Source organism: Pelodiscus sinensis, chromosome 19, assembly GCF_052426305.1.
Source record: "Pelodiscus sinensis isolate ZL-2025 chromosome 19, ASM5242630v1, whole genome shotgun sequence".
Lineage (NCBI taxonomy): Eukaryota > Metazoa > Chordata > Testudines > Trionychidae > Pelodiscus > Pelodiscus sinensis.
This window is the reverse complement of record NC_143070.1, coordinates 1721578-1740549: the sequence shown is the minus strand read 5'-3', so window position 1 is coordinate 1740549 and position 18972 is coordinate 1721578. Positions and strand designations below refer to the sequence as shown.

Here is an 18972-nt window from a genome sequence, read left to right as displayed (position 1 = left end):
TAGCACAGTCGAATGCAGGAAGTAATCCACGAGGATATACGCTGCGCCGAGACTGGCTGCCCACACATCCTTTCCGCCACTGAAATAAACAATTGATTTGACTTACAGAACTCTCATGTCCTATCTATATAAAAAGCCAACGCCCTCCTAACGTCCAGGCAGTGCAGAGCCTGTTCCCTGGGTGATGCGTGTGGCTTGGGGTAAAACACTGGCAGGTAAATGTCCTGGGACATATGGAAGTGTGAGACAACCTTGGGAAGAAACCCTGGGTGTGGACGCAACCTCACCTTATCTTTAAAAAACACAGTCTAGGGTGGTTCTGAGGTGAGAGCCCTAAGCTCTGACACCCTCCTGGCCAAGGTAATGGCCACGAGGAAAGCTACCTTATAGGACAGGTGCATCAAAGAGCATGAGGCCAGAGGCTCGAACGGGGGCTTCATAAGGGCAGTCAGGACCAAATTAAGGTCCCAAGCCAGGACCGGAGGTGTCTTATATGGCATCATTCTGTCACTTCCCTTTAGAAATCTTTTAACCAAGGGATTGGCAAAGATAGACCTTTGTCCCCCGTCTCCCCCCCCCCCCCCCCGGCATGGAAAGCTGCTATGGCCGCCAGGTATACCCTTAGGGAGGCTGTGGCCAGGCCCTGTTTCCGCAGGTGGAGGAGGAATTCCAGGACAGTCAGAACCGCCCCTTCACCTGGAGAGAGCGTCCTGCCCTCCAGCCATGAAGTAAACCTCTTCCTCTTAGCCTCGTAGAGGGCTCTAGTGGACGGCTTTCTGCTTTCTAGGAGGACCTCCTGGACTGCTCTGGAGCAGGCTCACTCCATCACTGAGGAACCACGCTGCTAGGTGCAGAGATGGTAGGCTCAGGTGGAGTGCTACCCTGGCCTCGCAGCTTTGAGTGATTAGATCTGGCACTAGGGGTAGCCTGAACGGGCCCTCCACAGCCAGATCCAGCAGGGTGGTGAACCAGTACTGCCGAGGCCACACTGGCGCTATCAGGATGATCCGGGCCCTGAACCTTTGCACTCTGAGGAGTGTGTCGTGGATCAGAGGGAACGGGAGGAAGGCATAGAGTAGGCCCCTGGGCGAGCTGACCTGCAGTGCATTGCCCCGAGAGCCCAGACTGTGCCCCATGTACGAACAGAACTCCCTGCACCTGGCGTTGCTCAGAGTTGCAAACAGGTCCAGGTGGGGAAACCCCCACCTTTGGAAGACCCCGTTAAGTACATCCCCCCTTAGCACCCACTCGTGCGCCTGGATTGAACAGCTGAGTACTGTCCACTAGCCCATTCCTGGTTCCTGGAAGGTGAGATGCCTCCAGGTAAATACCGTGGGCTATACACAGTTCCCATAGATCTAGGGCTTCCCGGCCCAGGGGAGAGGAATGTGCCCCACCCTGCTTGTTGATATAGAACATGGTGTTGTGTCAGCACCGCCACCACTCTGTTCTGCAAGTGGGGGAGGAACGCCCTGCAGGCCAACCTGACTACCCGCAGCTCCTTGATATTTATATGGAGGTAAACCTCTTCTGTTGACCACATACCTTGTGTCCTGAGGTTGCCTAGGTGAGCGCCCCATCCCACATCCAAAGCGTCCATGACCAGCTGCACTGACGGGGACGGTTTGGTGAATCGGACCCCCGCACACAGTGCCCACATCCTTCCACCAGTCCAGTGAATGAAGAATGTCCTGGGGGATAGTCACTACCGCATCTAGCGGCGACCTCAAGGGGTTGTGTGCTACCTTGAGCCACCCCTGCAATGGGCGCATGCGTAGCCTGGCATGTTGGACCACGTAAGTGCACACCGCCATGTGGCCTAGGAGCCTCATACAGGTCCTCCCTGTCGTAGTTGGGAACTCCTGCAGCCCCACTACCAGCGAGTGAAGAGCCATGAATCTGTCTCTCGGTAGAGACGCCTTGCCCAAAGGCGAGTCCAGATGGGCCCCCACAAAGTCTATGACTTGCGTGGGCTCTAGCAATGATTTGGCCTCATTTATGAGGAGGCCGAGACTCTCGAACAAAACCCTGGCCCTTGAGACATGATCCAACACCTGTTCTCGAGACTTGCCCCTTATGAGCCAATCGACCAGATATGGAAACTCTTGGACCCTGTGCTGCCGCAGAAACGCAGCTACCACTGTCATACATTTGGTAAAGACACTCGGGGCTGTACACAGTCCACACAGGACCATAAACTGGAAGTGGTCCTGTCCCACTGTGAACCGTAAGTATTTTCTGTGACTTGGAAAAATTGAAATGTGGAAGTACGCATCCTTCAAATCGAGAGCAGCATACCAGTCCCCCTTTCTGAGCGATGGGATGATGCAGGCTAGCGTCACCATCCTGAACTTTGTCTTCCTTATAAAGGTGTTCAGGTTTCGGAAGTCTAGTATGGGACGCATGCCCCCTTTTGCCTTGGGTACTAGGAAGGAGCAGGAGTAGAAACCCTTTCCTCTTACGTCTGGGGGCACTCTTTCTATGGCCCCTAGCGTCAACAGGTTGGACACCTCCTGCCGAAGGAGTGTCTCATGAGAAGGGTTCCTGAAAAGGGAAGGGGATGGAGGGTGGGAGGGAGGCAGGGTAGGAAAGGAAGGGAATAGCATATCCCTGCTTCACCAGGTCTGGGACCCAATGGTTCGACGTGATCTTTAACCATTCCTGGTAAAAGAGGGAAAGACGGTCCCCAAAGGGTGGACAGGTGGGTGCTACTGGTACTCTGCTCTCTGGCATACCTTCAAAATGAGGGCTTAGTTTGGTGACCGGGTGACGGGCCTGAGCCTCTCTCGGAGTCTGACCGAGGGCCCCTACGCCTGCCTCTGAAGAGGTCAGGGCGGCTATTGTTACGGCCCTTCCTGCGACCCCTATCATTGTTTTGCCCCCTTCTAGGGTAGGGTCTAGTCTGGAAGAAGCGCCTCTGAGGCACCGGGGTATGTATCCCTAGCGACTTCAGGGTCGCTCTTGAGTCCTTCAAGCTATGAAGCTTGGAATCAGTCTGCTCTGAGAACAAGGCCGGCCCCTCAAAGGGCAGGTCCTGAATGGTGGTCTGCACCTCGGGTGGGATGCCAGACACCTGCAGCCAGGCACTACGCCTCATAACAACCCCTCTGGCCATAGTGCGGGCTGCCGAATCGGCCGCGTCCAAGGCCACCTGGAGAGAGGTACGCGCCACTGCTTGTCCCTTTTCTGTCAGGGCCCCAAATTCCTGGCGGGATTCAGGAGGAAGCTGGCTGGCAAATTTCTGCATAGATGCCCATGTGTTAAAGGCATAACGCCCCAGCATTAGTTGCTGGTTAGCTAAACACAGCTGGAGGCTCCCCATGGCGTACGCCTTCCGGCCAAGTAGGTCCAATCTCCTGGGCTCCTTCGCCTTCGGAGTAGGACCGGGAAGCCCTTGGTCCAGGCCGCAGGGCAGAAGGAGCGCCACTATGGATCCTGGAGCCGGGTGGTTAAAAAGATGCTCGTGCCCTGTTTGGGGTACGTAGTACCTTCTCTCGACCCCCTTCTGGGTCGGTGCAATAGAAGCCAGCATCTGCCACAGAGTTTTAGACAGTTTGTCCACCATTTTATTCAGTGGGAGTGCCACTCGACCAGGGCCCGCTGCCGCTATGATGTCCCCATAGGATCTAGGTCCTCGTGAACCTCCTCGTGCTGGACCGCAAGATTGACCGCCAGCCTTCGGAGCAGCTCCTGGTGCGCCCTGGAGTCCATCGACGGGGGCTGGGGTGCGGGGTCAGCCAGGGCCTCATCTGGTGATGAGAACTCCCTTGAGGAGACTGCCTCCTCCTCAGCTATCTGTGCCTCTGGTTCCCCCTGGGCAGAGATGTCCATATAGGTTGAGCCTGGCTGGGACATAGCCCCCTGCCCCTGACCAATAACCGGGGGTCTTGGCATCACCACTATAGACGAGCTATTTCCAGGCGGGGGGCTGACAAAGGGGTGGCAGATGGGGTGCTGCTCCTTCGGGACGGCCCCTGGGCCTGGTGGTATGCCCAGGGCGTCCAGAATGCCCACTGAGGTTGCCCCTGCCACTGCTGCTGGTCCACGGGCTCCCAGTGAGATGATCTGACCGATGAGCGAGACCTATGACGGGGCCGTGACCTGTATGACGACCTGGCCAATGCCACCGATTCGGCCTCAGACTCCGAAGAGTACTCTGATGCTGACCAGGGAGGGGCCGATGAAGCCTGCACCTTTCGCTGTGCTGCCATGGCCGATGGCTTGCCCCTGTGCACCGCACGCGGTGCCGGTGGGGGCATAAGTGGAGGTCCTTGCTGTAGCGGTACCATGCCCAGCTGCATATATGCCAGTAAATAACCCTCCGGTGCCATCATGTGCAGCGGTGCCACACCCTGCTGCTGGGTTGGTACTCCCAAGGTGTGAGCAGGGATCGGTGCCGGGAGAGGCATCAGCGTCGGTGCCGTACGGGGCACCTGGGGTGGCACCGCAGATGCTGCATAGTATGGTGCAGGGCCCTGCACCGCCCAAGGGGCCGTCTGCAGCACCGGGCCCTGCACTGGTGCCGTCGGCGCCACAAGCGCACTCGCTCCCGGTGCCGTCGGGAAGGGGCCCGGGATCGGTGCCGGCGTTCGTCCCAGCTCCGGTGCTAGTGTTCTTCCCGGCAGCGGGAAACTGCTGCTGGGCCAAGGCCTGCCCTTCACCCAGAGGGTCCCACGACCCGGCCATAGCCTGCTGGGGGGCACTTAAGGCCGGTGCCGGCACGGTCCGCTCCTGCGGCACCGGGCCCTCTCCTTCAACCACAGCCATGTGAATGAGGTCCCAGGACGCCTCAAAGGTTTCGGGGGTGGAGGGAGGATGGACCTCTCCTAGCCCCACGGGCTGCCCTGGGCTCTTGCCCTTGTCCAGGCTGCACCTTTTTGGAGGCCTTAGAAGAAAGATGCCCCTCCTTAGGGCACACCTGGGCACTCCTCTCCGCTGAGCGTCCCCTCGAGCTCTTGGAGGCCCTTGGCACCGGGGACTGCAATCTGTGCCTCGGTGCCTTGTTGTCCGATGGGGATGCTGCCGACGGTGCGCTGCAGGCAGAGTGAGGCCGCTCCTCGCTCTGAGGCTGCAGTGCCAACTCCATTAGTAGGAGTTTCAGCTGGGAGTCCCTCTCCTTCTTGGTCTGGGGCTTAAAGCTCTTACAGAAAGAGCAGCTTTCAGCTCGATGGGCCTCACCCAGACACTTTAAGCAGTCAGAGTGGGGATCTCCGCAGGGCATAGGTTTGGAGCAGGAAGCACAGGGTTTAAGGCCCTGGCATGCCCTCACCTCATGAGAGGGTTCTGCTGCTCCCCTATCTAACTAAATACAACACTTAACTACTTAACCAGATAAAAACCTCAACTAGAACTATAATACAACAGATAAGAAATAAGCTGCTAAGAGATAGGCTATCAGCTTGAAGCATGCTCCAGCTACTGTCACGGGCGGTAGGAAGGAACTGAGGGGGTGGAGGGGCCAGCAGGGATATATATGCACCGGTATACCGGCGCCACTCCAGGGGGCTCCCTGCTGGCCCTGTGGATACTGCTAAGGGAAAAAAGCTCCGGAACTCGTGCACGCGGCGCACATACACCTAATCAGAATGGACATGAGCAAGCACTCGAAGAACCAATTCTTGCAGCCTTCTGTCCTACCTCATGGTCTCTAGACTTTTCCTCATTTCTGTTGCTTTTCTCTGGACCCTCTCCAATGTCTCCAAATCTTTCCTGAAATGCAGTGCCCAGAACTGGACACAATACTCCAACTGAGGCCTAACTAGTGCAGAATAGAGCGGCAGAACGACTTCTCGTGTCTTGCTCACAACACACCTGTTCATGCATCACTAGACTCACGTTTGCTTTTTTTGCAATGGCAAAAAAGTCATCACACTGATGCCTCATATTTAGCTTGTGGTCCACTTTGACCTCTAGATCTCCTGCTGTACTTCTTCCTAGACAGTCACTTCCCATCCTGTGTAAGAAAGGGATTGTTCTTTCCTCAGTGGAGCACTTTGCATTTGTCCTTATTCAACTTCATCCCGTGGACCTCGACCATTTCTACAGTGTGTCCAGATCATTTTGAATTATGACCCATCCTCCAAAGCACTTGATACCCATCTAGAAACATAAGTGTAGTCTCTGGCTATGTCTAGACTGGCATGATTTTCTGCAAATGCTTGTAATGGAAGTTTTCCGTTAAAACCATTTTCGGAACAGAGTGTCTAGATTGGCACAGACACTTTCCCGCAAAAATGCCCTGATCACCATTTTCGCGATCAGGGCTTTTCTGTGAAAAACAAATTACAGCTGTCTACACTGGCCCTTTTGTGCAAAAGGGACTTTTGCCAGAACGGGAGAAGCATCGTATTTCTTCAAAAAGCACTGATTTCTTACAGTAGGAAGTCAGTGCTTTAGTGGAAATTCAAGTGGCCAGTGTAGACAGCTGGCAAGTTTTTCCAGAAAAGTGGCTGATTTTCCGGAAAAACTGGCCAGTCTAGACACAGCCTCTATGCTGATATTTAAATAGTTGAAGATATTGAACAGAGCTGGTCCCAAAACAGAGCCCTGAAGAACCCCACTTGTTATACCTTTCCAGCAGGATTGTGAACCATTTAATAATTACTCCCTGGGAAGTTTTCCAGCCAGTTATGTACCCACCTTGTAGTAGCCCCATCAAAGTTGTATTTCCCTAATTTTTTTTATACTATCATGCGAGACCGCATCAAACGCCTTACTAAAGTCTAGGTATACCACATCCACCGCTTCCCCCTTATCCACAAGACTCATCCTATCAAAGAAAACCATCAGCCTGGTTTAACATTTGTTCTTTACAAATCCATGCTGGCTGTTCCCTAGCACCTTATCTTCGATGGCTGCATCTAGACTGGCATGATTTTGCAAAAAATACTTTTAACAGAAAAGTTTTTCCGTTAAAAGTATTTGCACAAGAGAGCATCTACACGGGCACGGATGCTTTTGCGCAAACACTCGCAACCAGTACAGACAGGCGGCAAGATTTTGCCAGTCTAGACCAGCCTGTTTGCAGAAGTATTCTTTAATTACTTGCTCCATATCTTCCCTGGCACAGAAGTTAACTTGTCTGTAGTTTCCTGGGTTATTTCCCTTTTTATAGATGGGCACTAATTTGCCCTTTTCCAGTCTTCTGGAATCTCTCCCATCATTTTCTAAAGATGATAGCTAAAGGCTCATATCCTCACTCATGCACACACACACCCACCCACCCACCGGCCAAATACAGGCTGCAGTTGCCAGCTTCTACCATGGCCCCACCAAGTCTAAGGGAGAAGGGGATGCAGGAGCCAGGCAGGGTGTGTGGAGCAGGCTGGGCTCAGGCGGCAGGAACCTGGGGAACCCAAAAAGGCAGGATTTTACCTAGTGGTGCCCAGCAGCCTCTGCCCCAGCTAAGAGCCTTGGACAGGGCCCCAGGCCCATGTGGGCTGGCGGCTGCTGGTTCTCCCCTGCCCCAGAGGAGGTTCCAGAGGCCTACAAGGGCAGGAGACAGCTCCTTGACCAGCTCACCTGCCCCAGATGCTGCTGGTGGCTGTGGGGGCAGTGGGAGATGGGGCAAGAGGGCTGAGGGCAGGGCTGGGGCACTGCTCCGTGACAGAGGGGAGAGCAGCAAGGAGCAGGAACCAAGGGAGATGGGACCAGGCTGGCGGGGGCCACCCGTAGCCCAGCATCCCAGGAAAGGACTCCTCCCCCCCCCACTGCTCACCCCCCAAAGCAGCTGTGCACTCCGGCTTCCAACAGGTCTTTTAATCCCTCAGTGGGTCATTCTCCCGCAGCTGCCCGCAGACGGTGCGCCCGGAGCCCGACCCAGCAGGGGCCCGCGCCACCCGGCCGCTCCATGCAGACCACGCAAAACAAGGAAATGCACAAAACCGCAATACGCTCGGAAAACTGGCTCGGGCCTAGGTATAAAAAAAGGAGGCAGGGGGGCTGGGGAGCTTTTTTTCTGGGTTTTCCTCTTTTTTCTATAAAAACAAAAAATCGCGGAGTCACAGGGAGTTGGGGGGAGGGGCCCCCCATCAGCCCAGCCTGGGAGCAAAGGGCTCCCTAGTGTTGAAATTCTTACAGGATGGAGAGAGAGGGGGACAGGGTGGGAGCTGGCAGCAGGCAGGGGATCCATCTTCCAGGGGTCAGCCATCCAGAGGAGGCATCTTCCTTCAGTTAATGCCTATATGGGCTCAGGGATCAGCGGTGGTGGATCCTGCACCTGGTGAATCGGAGTCAGGGACTGTTGGTGGCAGTAGTGGGATCCTTGCATCACTAACATCAAGGACTGCTGGTGGCAGTAGTGGGATCATTCTGCCAGGAACACCACACATCTGCGATGGCTGCTTTCCCCAGCTGCTGTCCTGTTGCTTCCTCCCCTCCAGTCCGCTCTTCCAATGGTTCTCGCCCCCGTCCCACCCTCCCAAAGTCTGGCAGGGCTGCAGCCTCCAGGGCAGGGGCAGGGCCTGGGCCATCTTCTCCACCCTCCTCGTCGGTTCCCAGGATCATGTGGAAATGAAGCGGGGTGGGGGGGGGGAGGGATTAAAACCACCCAACGAAGGATGACGCAGGACGAGGAGTTTTGAAGACGCCCTTTATCGGGTCTGTTCAACTGCGGGGAGAGACAAGACAGGGTTAAAGGCTGCCCCACGGCCACCCAGCTGTGGCCTCACAATCCCCCAGCCCCGCAAACCTCTTGTGGAGCGGACCCCCTGCCTGCAGCACGAGGGAGCAGCACAACCAACCAGACCACGCACAGTGCGCTGCAGGTTTCATGGCCGGGTGTTCGATAGCGCCCACCCACCCACCCACCCGACGCCCTCCCCCCTCCCTGTGAGACCCCCACCAACCCTGCGCCTCCCCCCAGGCTGCCCCAGCACGCACTGTAGGAGGAGATGTCGATCTCGTCGGGCAGCTCGCTGATGTTCACCTCGAAGCGATCCTGCACATCGTTCAGGATCTTGGCGTCATTCTCGTCTGACACGAAGGTGATGGCCAGGCCCTTGGTGCCGAACCGCCCAGCCCGCGCCACCTGCACCCGGGGGAAAGGGGGGGGGGTCAGACCCTTATGTGCCACAGGGCTGCCGCTGCCACTGCCCCCCAAGCCAGGAAGAGAACCCAGGAGTCCAGGCTCCCTGGCCCCTCCCCCGCTGTAACCACTAGCCCCCACTTCCCTCCCAGGGCCAAAGACTCCCCCAGGTACCCTGGCTCTCTGCCCCCCTGCTCTAACCACTAGCCCCCATGACCAGAGCGCCCCCTAGGGGCCAGGCCCGGGCTCACCCGGTGCAGGTAGGTGTCCGAGTCCTCGGGCATGTCATAGTTGAAGGCGATGTTGACACGTTCGATGTCCATCCCCCGCCCGAAGAGGTTTGTGGCCACCAGGATGCGGCGCTGGAAGTCCTTGAACTGCTGGTAGCGGGAGAGCCTGGGGGGCGGGGCAGGCGGGCGGGGGGGGTCAGTGCCTGGCCTGAGCCCGGCAGCCCCACCCCCAGGCCGGCCCGGCTCACCTCTCCTCCTGCGGCATGCCCCGGTGGATGGCGATGGCCGGGAAGTTCTGCTCCACCAGCAGCTGGGCCAGGGCGATGCAGCGCTGCACCGACTTGACGAAGATCACCACCTGCAGGGGAGGGGAGGGGAGGGCTGAGCCGGCCTGGCCCAGACGCCCGGGCCCCCCCGCCGGGTCCCCCGCCCCGGCACTACCTGGTTGAACTCCAGCACGTCGAGCAGGTCGAAGAGCTTGCGGTTCTTCTCGTTGTCCTTCAGCTTGACGTAGTACTGCTGCAGGCCGTGCAGCGTCAGCTTGGTCTCGTCGTCCACAAAGATCTCCATGGGCTGGGGGGTAGAGCAGGGTGAACCCCGCCGCCCCGGGAGCCGCCCCGCCGGCCGGGCCAGACCTGGCTGCCCCCCGCTGGGCTACAGGGGGGGAGGGGAGCAGCCCCCAGATATCCACCCCCCCACACCCGGACGCCCAGAGCATGCTGGGAAGTGCAAGGCAAGGGAGCCAGCTGAGCCGCCTGCCTTCTCTGGTGACGCTTCCCAGCATGCACGGGGCTGCCAGCCACAGGGTAAGGTCAGAGCAAAAAAACTGGCTCAGCTCCCAGCATGCACTGGGATATTTCCCAGCATTCATTGGGCTGCCAGCCATTGGGCGAAGCAGAGAACTGACTCAGCTCCCAGCATGCACTGGGATATTTCCCAGCATTCATTGGGCTGCCAGCAACTGGGCAAGGGCGAAGCAGAGAAAGTGGTTCTCAGTTCCCAGCATGCACTGGGAGATTTCCCAGCATGCACCAGGCTGCCCAGGTAAACCCCTTGGCACAGCGGCCAGCACACCCCCAGCCGCAGCCCCCTTGGCCGCCCGAGGGAGGTCAGATTAGCCCCTCCCCTCCCACCGCCCCCCCTTGCCCTCGGGGGGAGGGGGAAGACCTGCCCCGAGCCCCCCTCCCTCCCAGTCCGGTTCGGAAAAAGGATAAGCCGGGTCCTGGCGCCGCCGGGTCTCTGCTCTCGCCGCCTCCGCTCTCGCCGCCGCTCTTCGCCGCCGGGGGGCGCCGCCGGGGTCCAGAGCGCCGGGGCCGGGAGGGGGAGGGGTCTCTGGCGTGGTGCGCGGTTGGCCGGAGCGCTCACTTGCCTGGGTGTAAGGGGCCGGCTGGTCCGGAGGCCGCAGTGCCGGGAAGGAAGGGGGGCGGGGGGAGGGGGCGCCCTGTGTTCCGTGCCGGGGGGTGCTGAGGCTAGCGTAACCCGAATGATCTTCCGGAGCCTGGGGGGGCCTGAGCTAGGGGCCGGTCCTGGCGCTGCTGCCCGCGCGCCTGCCCGAGGCAGGGGGCGCCGGGGGGGCGGGGGGCAAAGAAGGTAGAAGGGGTAATTACGTCTTGCATGAATTTGCGGCAGACGGGGCGGATTTCCTTGCTCAGGGTGGCGCTAAACATCATGACCTGCTTTTCGTGAGGGGTCATGCGGAAGATCTCCTGGACGTCCCGGCGCATATCTGGGGGGACAGGCGGGGGTCAGCGAGGGTGAGACGGGGTGGTTGGACCCCCTCCGGGAAAACCTGCCCCCCACTCCCTAAGCTAGACAGGGTGGCGGGGCACCTCCCTGGGGAACCCTGCTCCCTCCCCAGGGAAACCCTGCTCCCTCCCTAGCTAGACAGGGCGGCTGGGCACCTCCCTGGGGAACCCCTGCTCCCTCCCTAGCTAGACAGGGCGGTTGGGCACCTCCCAGGGGAACCCTGCTCCCCCCCCAGCTAGACAGGGCAGCTGGGCACCTCCCCGGGGAACCCTGCTCTCCCCCAGCTAGACAGGGCAGCTGGGCACCTACCCGGGGAAACCTGCTCCCCCCCAGCTAGACAGGGTGGCTGGGCACCTCCCCAGGAAACCCTGCTCCCTCCCCAGGGAAACCCTGTTCCCCCCCCCCAGCTAGACAGGGCGGCTGGGCACCTACCCGGGGAAACCTGCTCCCCCCCCAGCTAGACAGGGCGGCTGGGCACCTACCCAGGGAAACCCTGCTCCCTCCCCAGGGAAACCCTGCTCCCTCTCCAGCTAGACAGGGCGGCTGGGCACCTCCTTGAGTAACCCTGCTCCCTCCCCAGCTAGACAGGGTGGCTCCTCCCCCCCCCCCCCCCCCCGCTAGACAGGGAGGCTGGGCACCTCCCCAGGGAACCCTGCCCCCCAGACAGGGCAGCTGGGGGGGCAGCCTCACCGAGCTGCTCCAGCATCTTGTCGCACTCGTCCAGGATGAAGTGCTTGATGTGTTTGAGGTTGAGGCTCTTGTTGCGCGCCAGGGCCAGGATGCGGCCGGGCGTCCCCACCACGATGTGGGGGCAGTTCTTCTTCAGCACCTCCTCGTCCTTCTTGATCGACAGCCCCCCAAAGAACACTGCCACCTGGGGGGGCCACAAGCTCACCAGGGGTCCTCACAACCCAGCCCCATATGCCCCGCCCCCCCAAACACCGCCACCTGGGGGGGGCCACAAGCTCACCAGGGGTCCTCACAACCCAGCCCCATATGCCCCGCCCCCCCAAACACTGCCACCTGGGGGGGCCCACAAGCTCACCAGGGGTCCTCACAACCCAGCCCCATATGCCCCGCCCCCCCAAACACCGCCACCTGGGGGGGGCCACAAGCTCACCAGGGGTCCTCACAACCCAGCCCCATATGCCCCGCCCCCCCAAACACCGCCACCTGGGGGGGGCCACAAGCTCACCAGGGGTCCTCACAACCCAGCCCCATATGCCCCGCCCCCCCAAACACTGCCACCTGGGGGGGCCCACAAGCTCACCAGGGGTCCTCACAACCCAGCCCCATATGCCCCGCCCCCCCAAACACCGCCACCTGGGGGGGGCCACAAGCTCTCCAGGGGTTTTCACAGCCCAGCCCTCTATGCCCCGCCCCCCTGAACATTGCCACCTGGGGGCGGAGCCTCAGACTCACCAGGGGTCCTCACAGCCTCCCCCATGTCCCAGCCCCCCCAAAAACACTGTCACCTGGGGACAGGGCCACAGGCTCCATGGGGATCCTCACAACCCAGGCTGCCCCACCCCCATGCCCCAGCCTATCCAAACCACCCCCCCGGCCCCCCCCCCCCCCGTGCCTCAGTCTGTCTCCTGCCCCCATATACCTCTGTCTTACCCCCCACCTGCCCGGTTGGCCGCCCCCTCACCTTGACGCTGGGCATGTACTTGGAGAAGCGCTCGTACTCCTTGCTGATCTGGAACGCCAGCTCGCGTGTGTGGCACATCACCAGCACGGACACCTGGGGGCCGAGGGGTTAGTGCGTGGGCTGCCCTGGCACCCCCCCGGCACAGGCAGCCTCGCGGTGATCCCCAAAAGGGGCGGCCATCTGCAGCAACGTCCCCCCCCCCCGTCACCAGCTGCCCCCCAGGGAGCCCTCACCTGGCCCGTGACGGGCTCCAGCTGCTGCAGCGTGGCCAGCACGAAGACGGCCGTCTTGCCCATGCCCGACTTGGCCTGGCACAGCACGTCCATGCCCAGGATGGCCTGCGGGATGCACTCGTGCTGCACTGCGAGGGGAGGGGCGGGTCAGCGGCCTGCTGGGGCTCCGCCAGCCCCCCCACAGCCAGCAGGGAACTCAGATGCCCGGCCCCCAGCTCTAACCACTAGCCCCCACACCCATCCTACAGCTGGGAGACCCCACGAGTCTGGCTACCAGCTCCTCATTCTTACCACTGGCCCCTGCTCCCCTCCCCGAGCCAGGGAGACCCCAGGAGTCCTGGCTCCCAGCCCCTACCGCTCTAACCACCAGGCCCCGCTCCCCTCCCAGAGCCAGGGAGAACCCAGGAGTCCTGGCTCCCAGCCCCTCCTGCTCTAACCACTGGCCCCTGCTCCCCTCCCCGAGCCAGGGAGACCCCAGGAGTCCTGGCTCCCAGCCCCTCCTGCTCTAACCACCAGGCCCCGCTCCCCTCCCAGAGCCAGGGAGAACCCAGGAGTCCTGGCTCCCAGCCCCTCCCGCTCTAACCACCAGGCCCCGCTCCCCTCCCAGAGCCAGGGAGACACCAGGAGTCCTGGCTCCCAGCCCCTCCCGCTCTAACCACCAGGCCCCGCTCCCCTCCCCGAGCCAGGGAGACCCCAGGAGTCCTGGCTCCCAGCCCCTCCTGCTCTAACCACCAGGCCCCGCTCCCCTCCCAGAGCCAGGGAGAACCCAGGAGTCCTGGCTCCCAGCCCCTCCTGCTCTAACCACCAGGCCCCGCTCCCCTCCCAGAGCCAGGGAGAACCCAGGAGTCCTGGCTCCCAGCCCCTCCCGCTCTAACCACCAGGCCCCGCTCCCCTCCCAGAGCCAGGGAGAACCCAGGAGTCCTGGCTCCCAGCCCTTCCCGCTCTAACCACCAGGCCCCGCTCCCCTCCCAGAGCCAGGGAGAACCCAGGAGTCCTGGCTCCCAGCCCCTCCTGCTCTAACCACTGGCCCCCGCTCCCCTCCCAGAGCCAGGGAGAACCCAGGAGTCCTGGCTCCCAGCCCCTCCCGCTCTAACCACCAGGCCCCGCTCCCCTCCCAGAGCCAGGGAGAACCCAGGAGTCCTGGCTCCCAGCCCCTCCCGCTCTAACCACCAGGCCCCGCTCCCCTCCCAGAGCCGGGGAGAACCCAGGAGTCCTGGCTCCAAGCCCCTCCCGCTCTAACCACCAGGCCCCGCTCCCCTCCCAGAGCCGGGGAGAACCCAGGAGTCCTGGCTCCCAGCTCCTTATTCTAACCACTGGTCCCCACTCCCCTCCCACAACTGGGAGAGAACCCAGGGGCGACAGGATCCTGGCTCCCAGCCCCTCCTGCTCTAACCACTGGCCCCCGCTCCCCTCCCAGAGCCAGGGAGAACCCAGGAGTCCTGGCTCCCAGCCCCTCCCGCTCTAACCACCAGGCCCCGCTCCCCTCCCAGAGCCAGGGAGAACCCAGGAGTCCTGGCTCCCAGCCCCTCCCGCTCTAACCACCAGGCCCCGCTCCCCTCCCAGAGCCAGGGAGAACCCAGGAGTCCTGGCTCCCAGCTCCTTATTCTAACCACTGGTCCCCACTCCCCTCCCACAACTGGGAGAGAACCCAGGGGCGACAGGATCCTGGCTCCCCAGAGGACCCAGGCGCCCAGCCCCGCCCCCCACGTGGCACCTCAGGCTCCAGCCCCCATGCAGCGCCACAGGCCCCCGCCCCACCTTCCGAGGGGTGCTCGAAGCCGCAGTCCACGATGGCGCGGAGGAGCTCGGGCTTGAGCAGGAAGTCCCGGAAGCCGGAGCTGTGGATGGAGACGTAGGAGCCCTTGACGTCCTTCTTGGGGGCCACGTCCACCCCGTCGCCGGCCGCCTGGTTCTCCACCTCATCGTCCTCGTAGTCCAGCAGCTCGTTATCCACGTCGTTCTCCGCCATGGCGCCGCCGGGAGGGGCCTGCTGAGACTGGGGGCAGGGACGGGTCAGCCCCACAGCCTGCCAGCCCCAGCCCGTGACCCCTCCCCCCGGCATGGGGCTGGACTGGAATCCACTTACAATGCTTTACCTAGCCCCCCCGGCACATGGGGGTCAAACCGGGTCACCCCCAAATCCCCCGCTCATCCAGCACCACTGGGCCTTGCAGATATGGGGCACACACAAGATACACCCCCAACTCCTAACCCCCCCCGGAGCCCTGCAATTGGGGGACCACATGCTCCGTCACCCCGTGAGCACCAAGACTGCAATTCCAGGAGCACTTCTACACCCCCATCCACCTTTGCCATGGGGCACCCCACTCACCCACTACAGAGAAGGGTTATGGGTGCCATCCTCAACCCCCACACCCCCTCGAACTGCCCGTGTACAGCCCAGCCCCACAGAGTGGGGGGGCAGGGCGAGTCCATGTACAGGGGGGAGGCTGGATCCACCCCCCCAAATCCCACAGCCGTACTCCGGATGCCACATGTTGAGGGGAGCCCTGCCGAACTCCCCCACAGGCTTTGCAAACTGGACCCCATCGCCCCCCACTGGCAGTACTGGGGGGCCCCCAGCCCCACTCGTATCGCCACACTCCTGGGGGCTGTGCCCAGCTGCGGGAGAGAAGTGGGATGCAGGGGGCACGCTCTGACCCCTGCGGGCATGTCAGACCCTGGGGCGCCCCTGCTCCCCAAATCCCTCCCTGCGTGCACCACAAAGCAAACCAGGCCTGGGAGCTGCTGCACCCCATAACCCTCCCCCCCCCCCGGCCAAGGACTGAGAGAAGCAGCCTCAGCACCCTGCCCCCCTGCAGGCATGTCAGACCCTGGGGTGCCCCTGCTCCCCAAATCCCTCTCTGCATGCACCACAAAGCCAGCCAGGCCTGGGGGCTGCTGCACCCCATAACCCCCCCCCCCCGGCCAAGGACTGAGAGGAGCAGCCTCAGCACCCTGCCCCCCTGCGGGCATGTCAGACCCTGGGGTGCCCCTGCTCCCCAAATCCCTCCCTGCGTGCACCACAAAGCCAGCCAGGCCTGGGGGCTGCTGCACCCCATAACCCTCCCCCCCCCCCCGGCCAAGGATTGAGAGGAGCAGCCTCAGCACCCTGCCCCCCTGCGGGCATGTCAGACCCTGGGGCGCCCCTGCTCCCCAAATCCCTCCCTGCATGCACCACAAAGCCAGCCAGGCCTGGGGGCTGCTGCACCCCATAACCTTCCCCCCCCCCCCCCGGCCAAGGACTGAGAGGAGCAGCCTCAGCACCCTGCCCCCCTGCAGGCATGTCGGACCCTGGGGTGCTCCTGCTCCCCAAAGCCCTCCCTGCATGCACCACAAAGCCAGCCAGGTCTGGGGGCTGCTGCACCCCATAACCCTCCCCCCCCCCGGCCAAGGATTGAGAGGAGCAGCCTCAGCACCCTGCCCCCCTGCGGGCATGTCAGACCCTGGGGTGCCCCTGCTCCCCAAATCCCTCCCTGCATGCACTACAAAGCCAGCCAGGCCTGGGGGCTGCTGCACCCCATAACCCTTCCCCCCCGGCCAAGGATTGAGAGAAGCAGCCTCAGCACCCTGCCCCCCTGCGGGCATGTCAGACCCTGGGGTGCCCCTGCTCCCCAAATCCCTCCCTGCATGCACCACAAAGCCAGCCAGGCCTGGGGGCTGCTGCACCCCATAACCCTCCCCCCCGCCCCCCCTGCCCAGGACTGAGAGGAGCAGCCTCAGCACCCCGCCCCCCTGCCTAGGTGCAAGGCCAGGAAGAGGCGCCCCCAGGCTGGCCAGGAAGAAACTGGGGTGCTGCCCACAAGCCACAACCACCCGCTTTGCCGGCTGCCGTGGGGCAGGCCCCCAGGTCCTAGGATACAGGCTGCAATGGCGGGGGGGGGGGGGGGGGGGTACTGCTTCCGTGGCCTGCCCCCTGCTAGGGCCCTACCCCCCATACACTGCCCCCCAATACCCTTCACCACCCCCAACCCACCATAGTGCAGGGGCCCTGCCCCCAAACCACTGCAGCATGTCCCACCATGCACGGGGGGGTGCACCCCTCCCCCCACGCTGTACCCCTCTTGGGCACCCCTCCCCCATGTCGGAGGCTCCCCTGTAGGGGGGGGCGGCTTGGGCGCCCTATTTTTGTGTGTGTTCGTTTCACGGCCCCACCAATACCCGGCTGGGGGGCGGCGGGGGGGTCCTCCCTCCCGCCCGCGCGGGGTCCCGGGGGCGGGGGCGGCCGGGCGGGGCCGATGTCCGCGGATGGCGGAGCGGCCCGGGGGCTGGAGGGCCGCCGGGCCGGCGCCATCTTGGATTCCTGGCCGGCTAGAGACGCACAATGGGGGAACCCGTCCATCCGGCCCCCCCCGGGGCCCCTTCCGGGCGGATTTTCGGGGCCCGGGGGCGGGAAATGGCGGCCGAGACCGGGCGCGGCGGGGAGGGAATCGCCCGCCCGAGGGGTATCAGGAGCTCCGGGGGGAGGATGGCCCCGCGCGGCGGCGATGCGCGACCGATTCTCGGCGGGGCCGCTCACCTGCTGCAGGGGGGAGGGGCGCCCGAGTCTCCTTCGAGCGGCGGCCGCGGCCAGAACTGAGCGGCGCCTCCACTTCCGGAATGTGGGGGGAGGGGTAGGGGAGCGCGCCTCGGCGAGGACCCCGCGGCCGGATGGGGCTGCCTAACACAGCGCCTGATTGGAAACAAACGAAAAAAAACCCACCCGCACCAAAGGGACCATTGAGGGCGGGGGTTTCTCTGAGGGGGACGGACACGAGCGCACTGGAGTCGGGGCAGAGGGCTCGGCGTGGGGGTGTGTGTCGTTTTTTTTCATCAGGCGATTGACAAGGACACCTCTCCCCCAGCCACCGGCTGGAGCGCGGGAATGCGTTTCCCACGGGGTCCTGCAGGCGGCAGAGGGGCTGGGAGTAGTTTGGTTCAGGCTTCGCTTTGCCTCGCAGGCCTGTGATGACGTCATGGGGCCACGGCTCGAGGCCCCGCCCCTTCTAGCCCCGCCCCGCGATAGCCTACCTCCTTTGGCCACGCCCCCACAGGCCATGACCCCAACACCACATTCTCCCTCTGGCCACGCCCCCACACTCCCACTGGCCACGCCCCCACACTCCCACTGGCCACGCCCCCAACACCACATTCTCCCTCCGGCCACGCCCCCACACTCCCACTGGCCACGCCCCCAACACCACATTCTCCCTCTGGCCACGCCCCCACCCTATCACTGGCCACACCCCAACACCACATTCTCCCTCTGGCCACGCCCCCACACTCCCACTGGCCACGCCCCCAACACCACATTCTCCCTCTGGCCACGCCCCCACAGTGCCCTATTCCCCTCCTGCCAGCCCCTGCCACGCCCCCACACTATCACTGGCCACACCCCCAACACCACATTCCCCTCTGGCCACGCCCCCACACTCCCACTGGCCACGCCCCCAACACCACATTCCTCTCTGGCTACGCCCCCACAGTGCCCTATTCCCCTCCTGACAGCCCCTGCCACGCCCCCACACTATCACTGGCCACACCCCCAACACCACATTCCCCTCTGGCCACGCCCCCACACTCCCACTGGCCACGCTCCCAACACCACATTCTCCCTCTGGCCACGCCCCCACACTCCCACTGGCCACGCCCCAACACCACATTCTCCCTCTGGCCACGCCCCCACAGTGCCCTATTCCCCTCCTGCCAGCCCCCAACACCACATTCTCCCTCCGGCCACACCCCCACACTCCCACTGGCCACGCCCCCAACACCACATTCTCCCTCTGGCCACGTCCCCACACTCCCACTGGCCACGCCCCAACACCACAGTCTCCCTCTGGCCATGCCCCCACAGTGCCCTATTCCCCTCCTGCCAGCCCCTGCCACGCCCCCACACTATCACTGGCCACACACCCCACACCACATTCCTCTCTGGCTACGCCCCCACAGTGCCCTATTCCCCTCCTGCCAGCCCCTGCCACGCCCCCACACTATCACTGGCCACACCCCCCACACCACATTCCTCTCTGGCTACGCCCCCACAGTGCCCTATTCCTCAGGCTGCTCTTGGCCCTGCGCTGGAGCTGGCAACAGGAAGGGACAGGA

At 62.7% G+C, this 18972-nt stretch overlaps 1 protein-coding gene across 1 annotated transcript; it reads right to left on the bottom strand.

Annotated features, from left to right (window-relative positions):
* Window positions 1-7743: 7743 nt before the first annotated feature.
* DDX39B (DExD-box helicase 39B) lies at window positions 7744-17538 on the bottom strand. The gene is made up of 11 exons (XM_075914671.2): window positions 17405-17538; window positions 14644-14881; window positions 12886-13013; window positions 12653-12745; window positions 11692-11875; window positions 10863-10981; window positions 9697-9828; window positions 9504-9613; window positions 9277-9421; window positions 8881-9028; window positions 7744-8608 (listed from the first exon to the last, which is right to left on the bottom strand). Exons 2-11 carry the CDS (start codon window positions 14852-14854, stop codon window positions 8592-8594), a joined length of 1287 nt encoding a protein of 428 aa, XP_075770786.1. The 5' UTR covers window positions 14855-14881; window positions 17405-17538; the 3' UTR covers window positions 7744-8591.
* Window positions 17539-18972: the final 1434 nt, after the last annotated feature.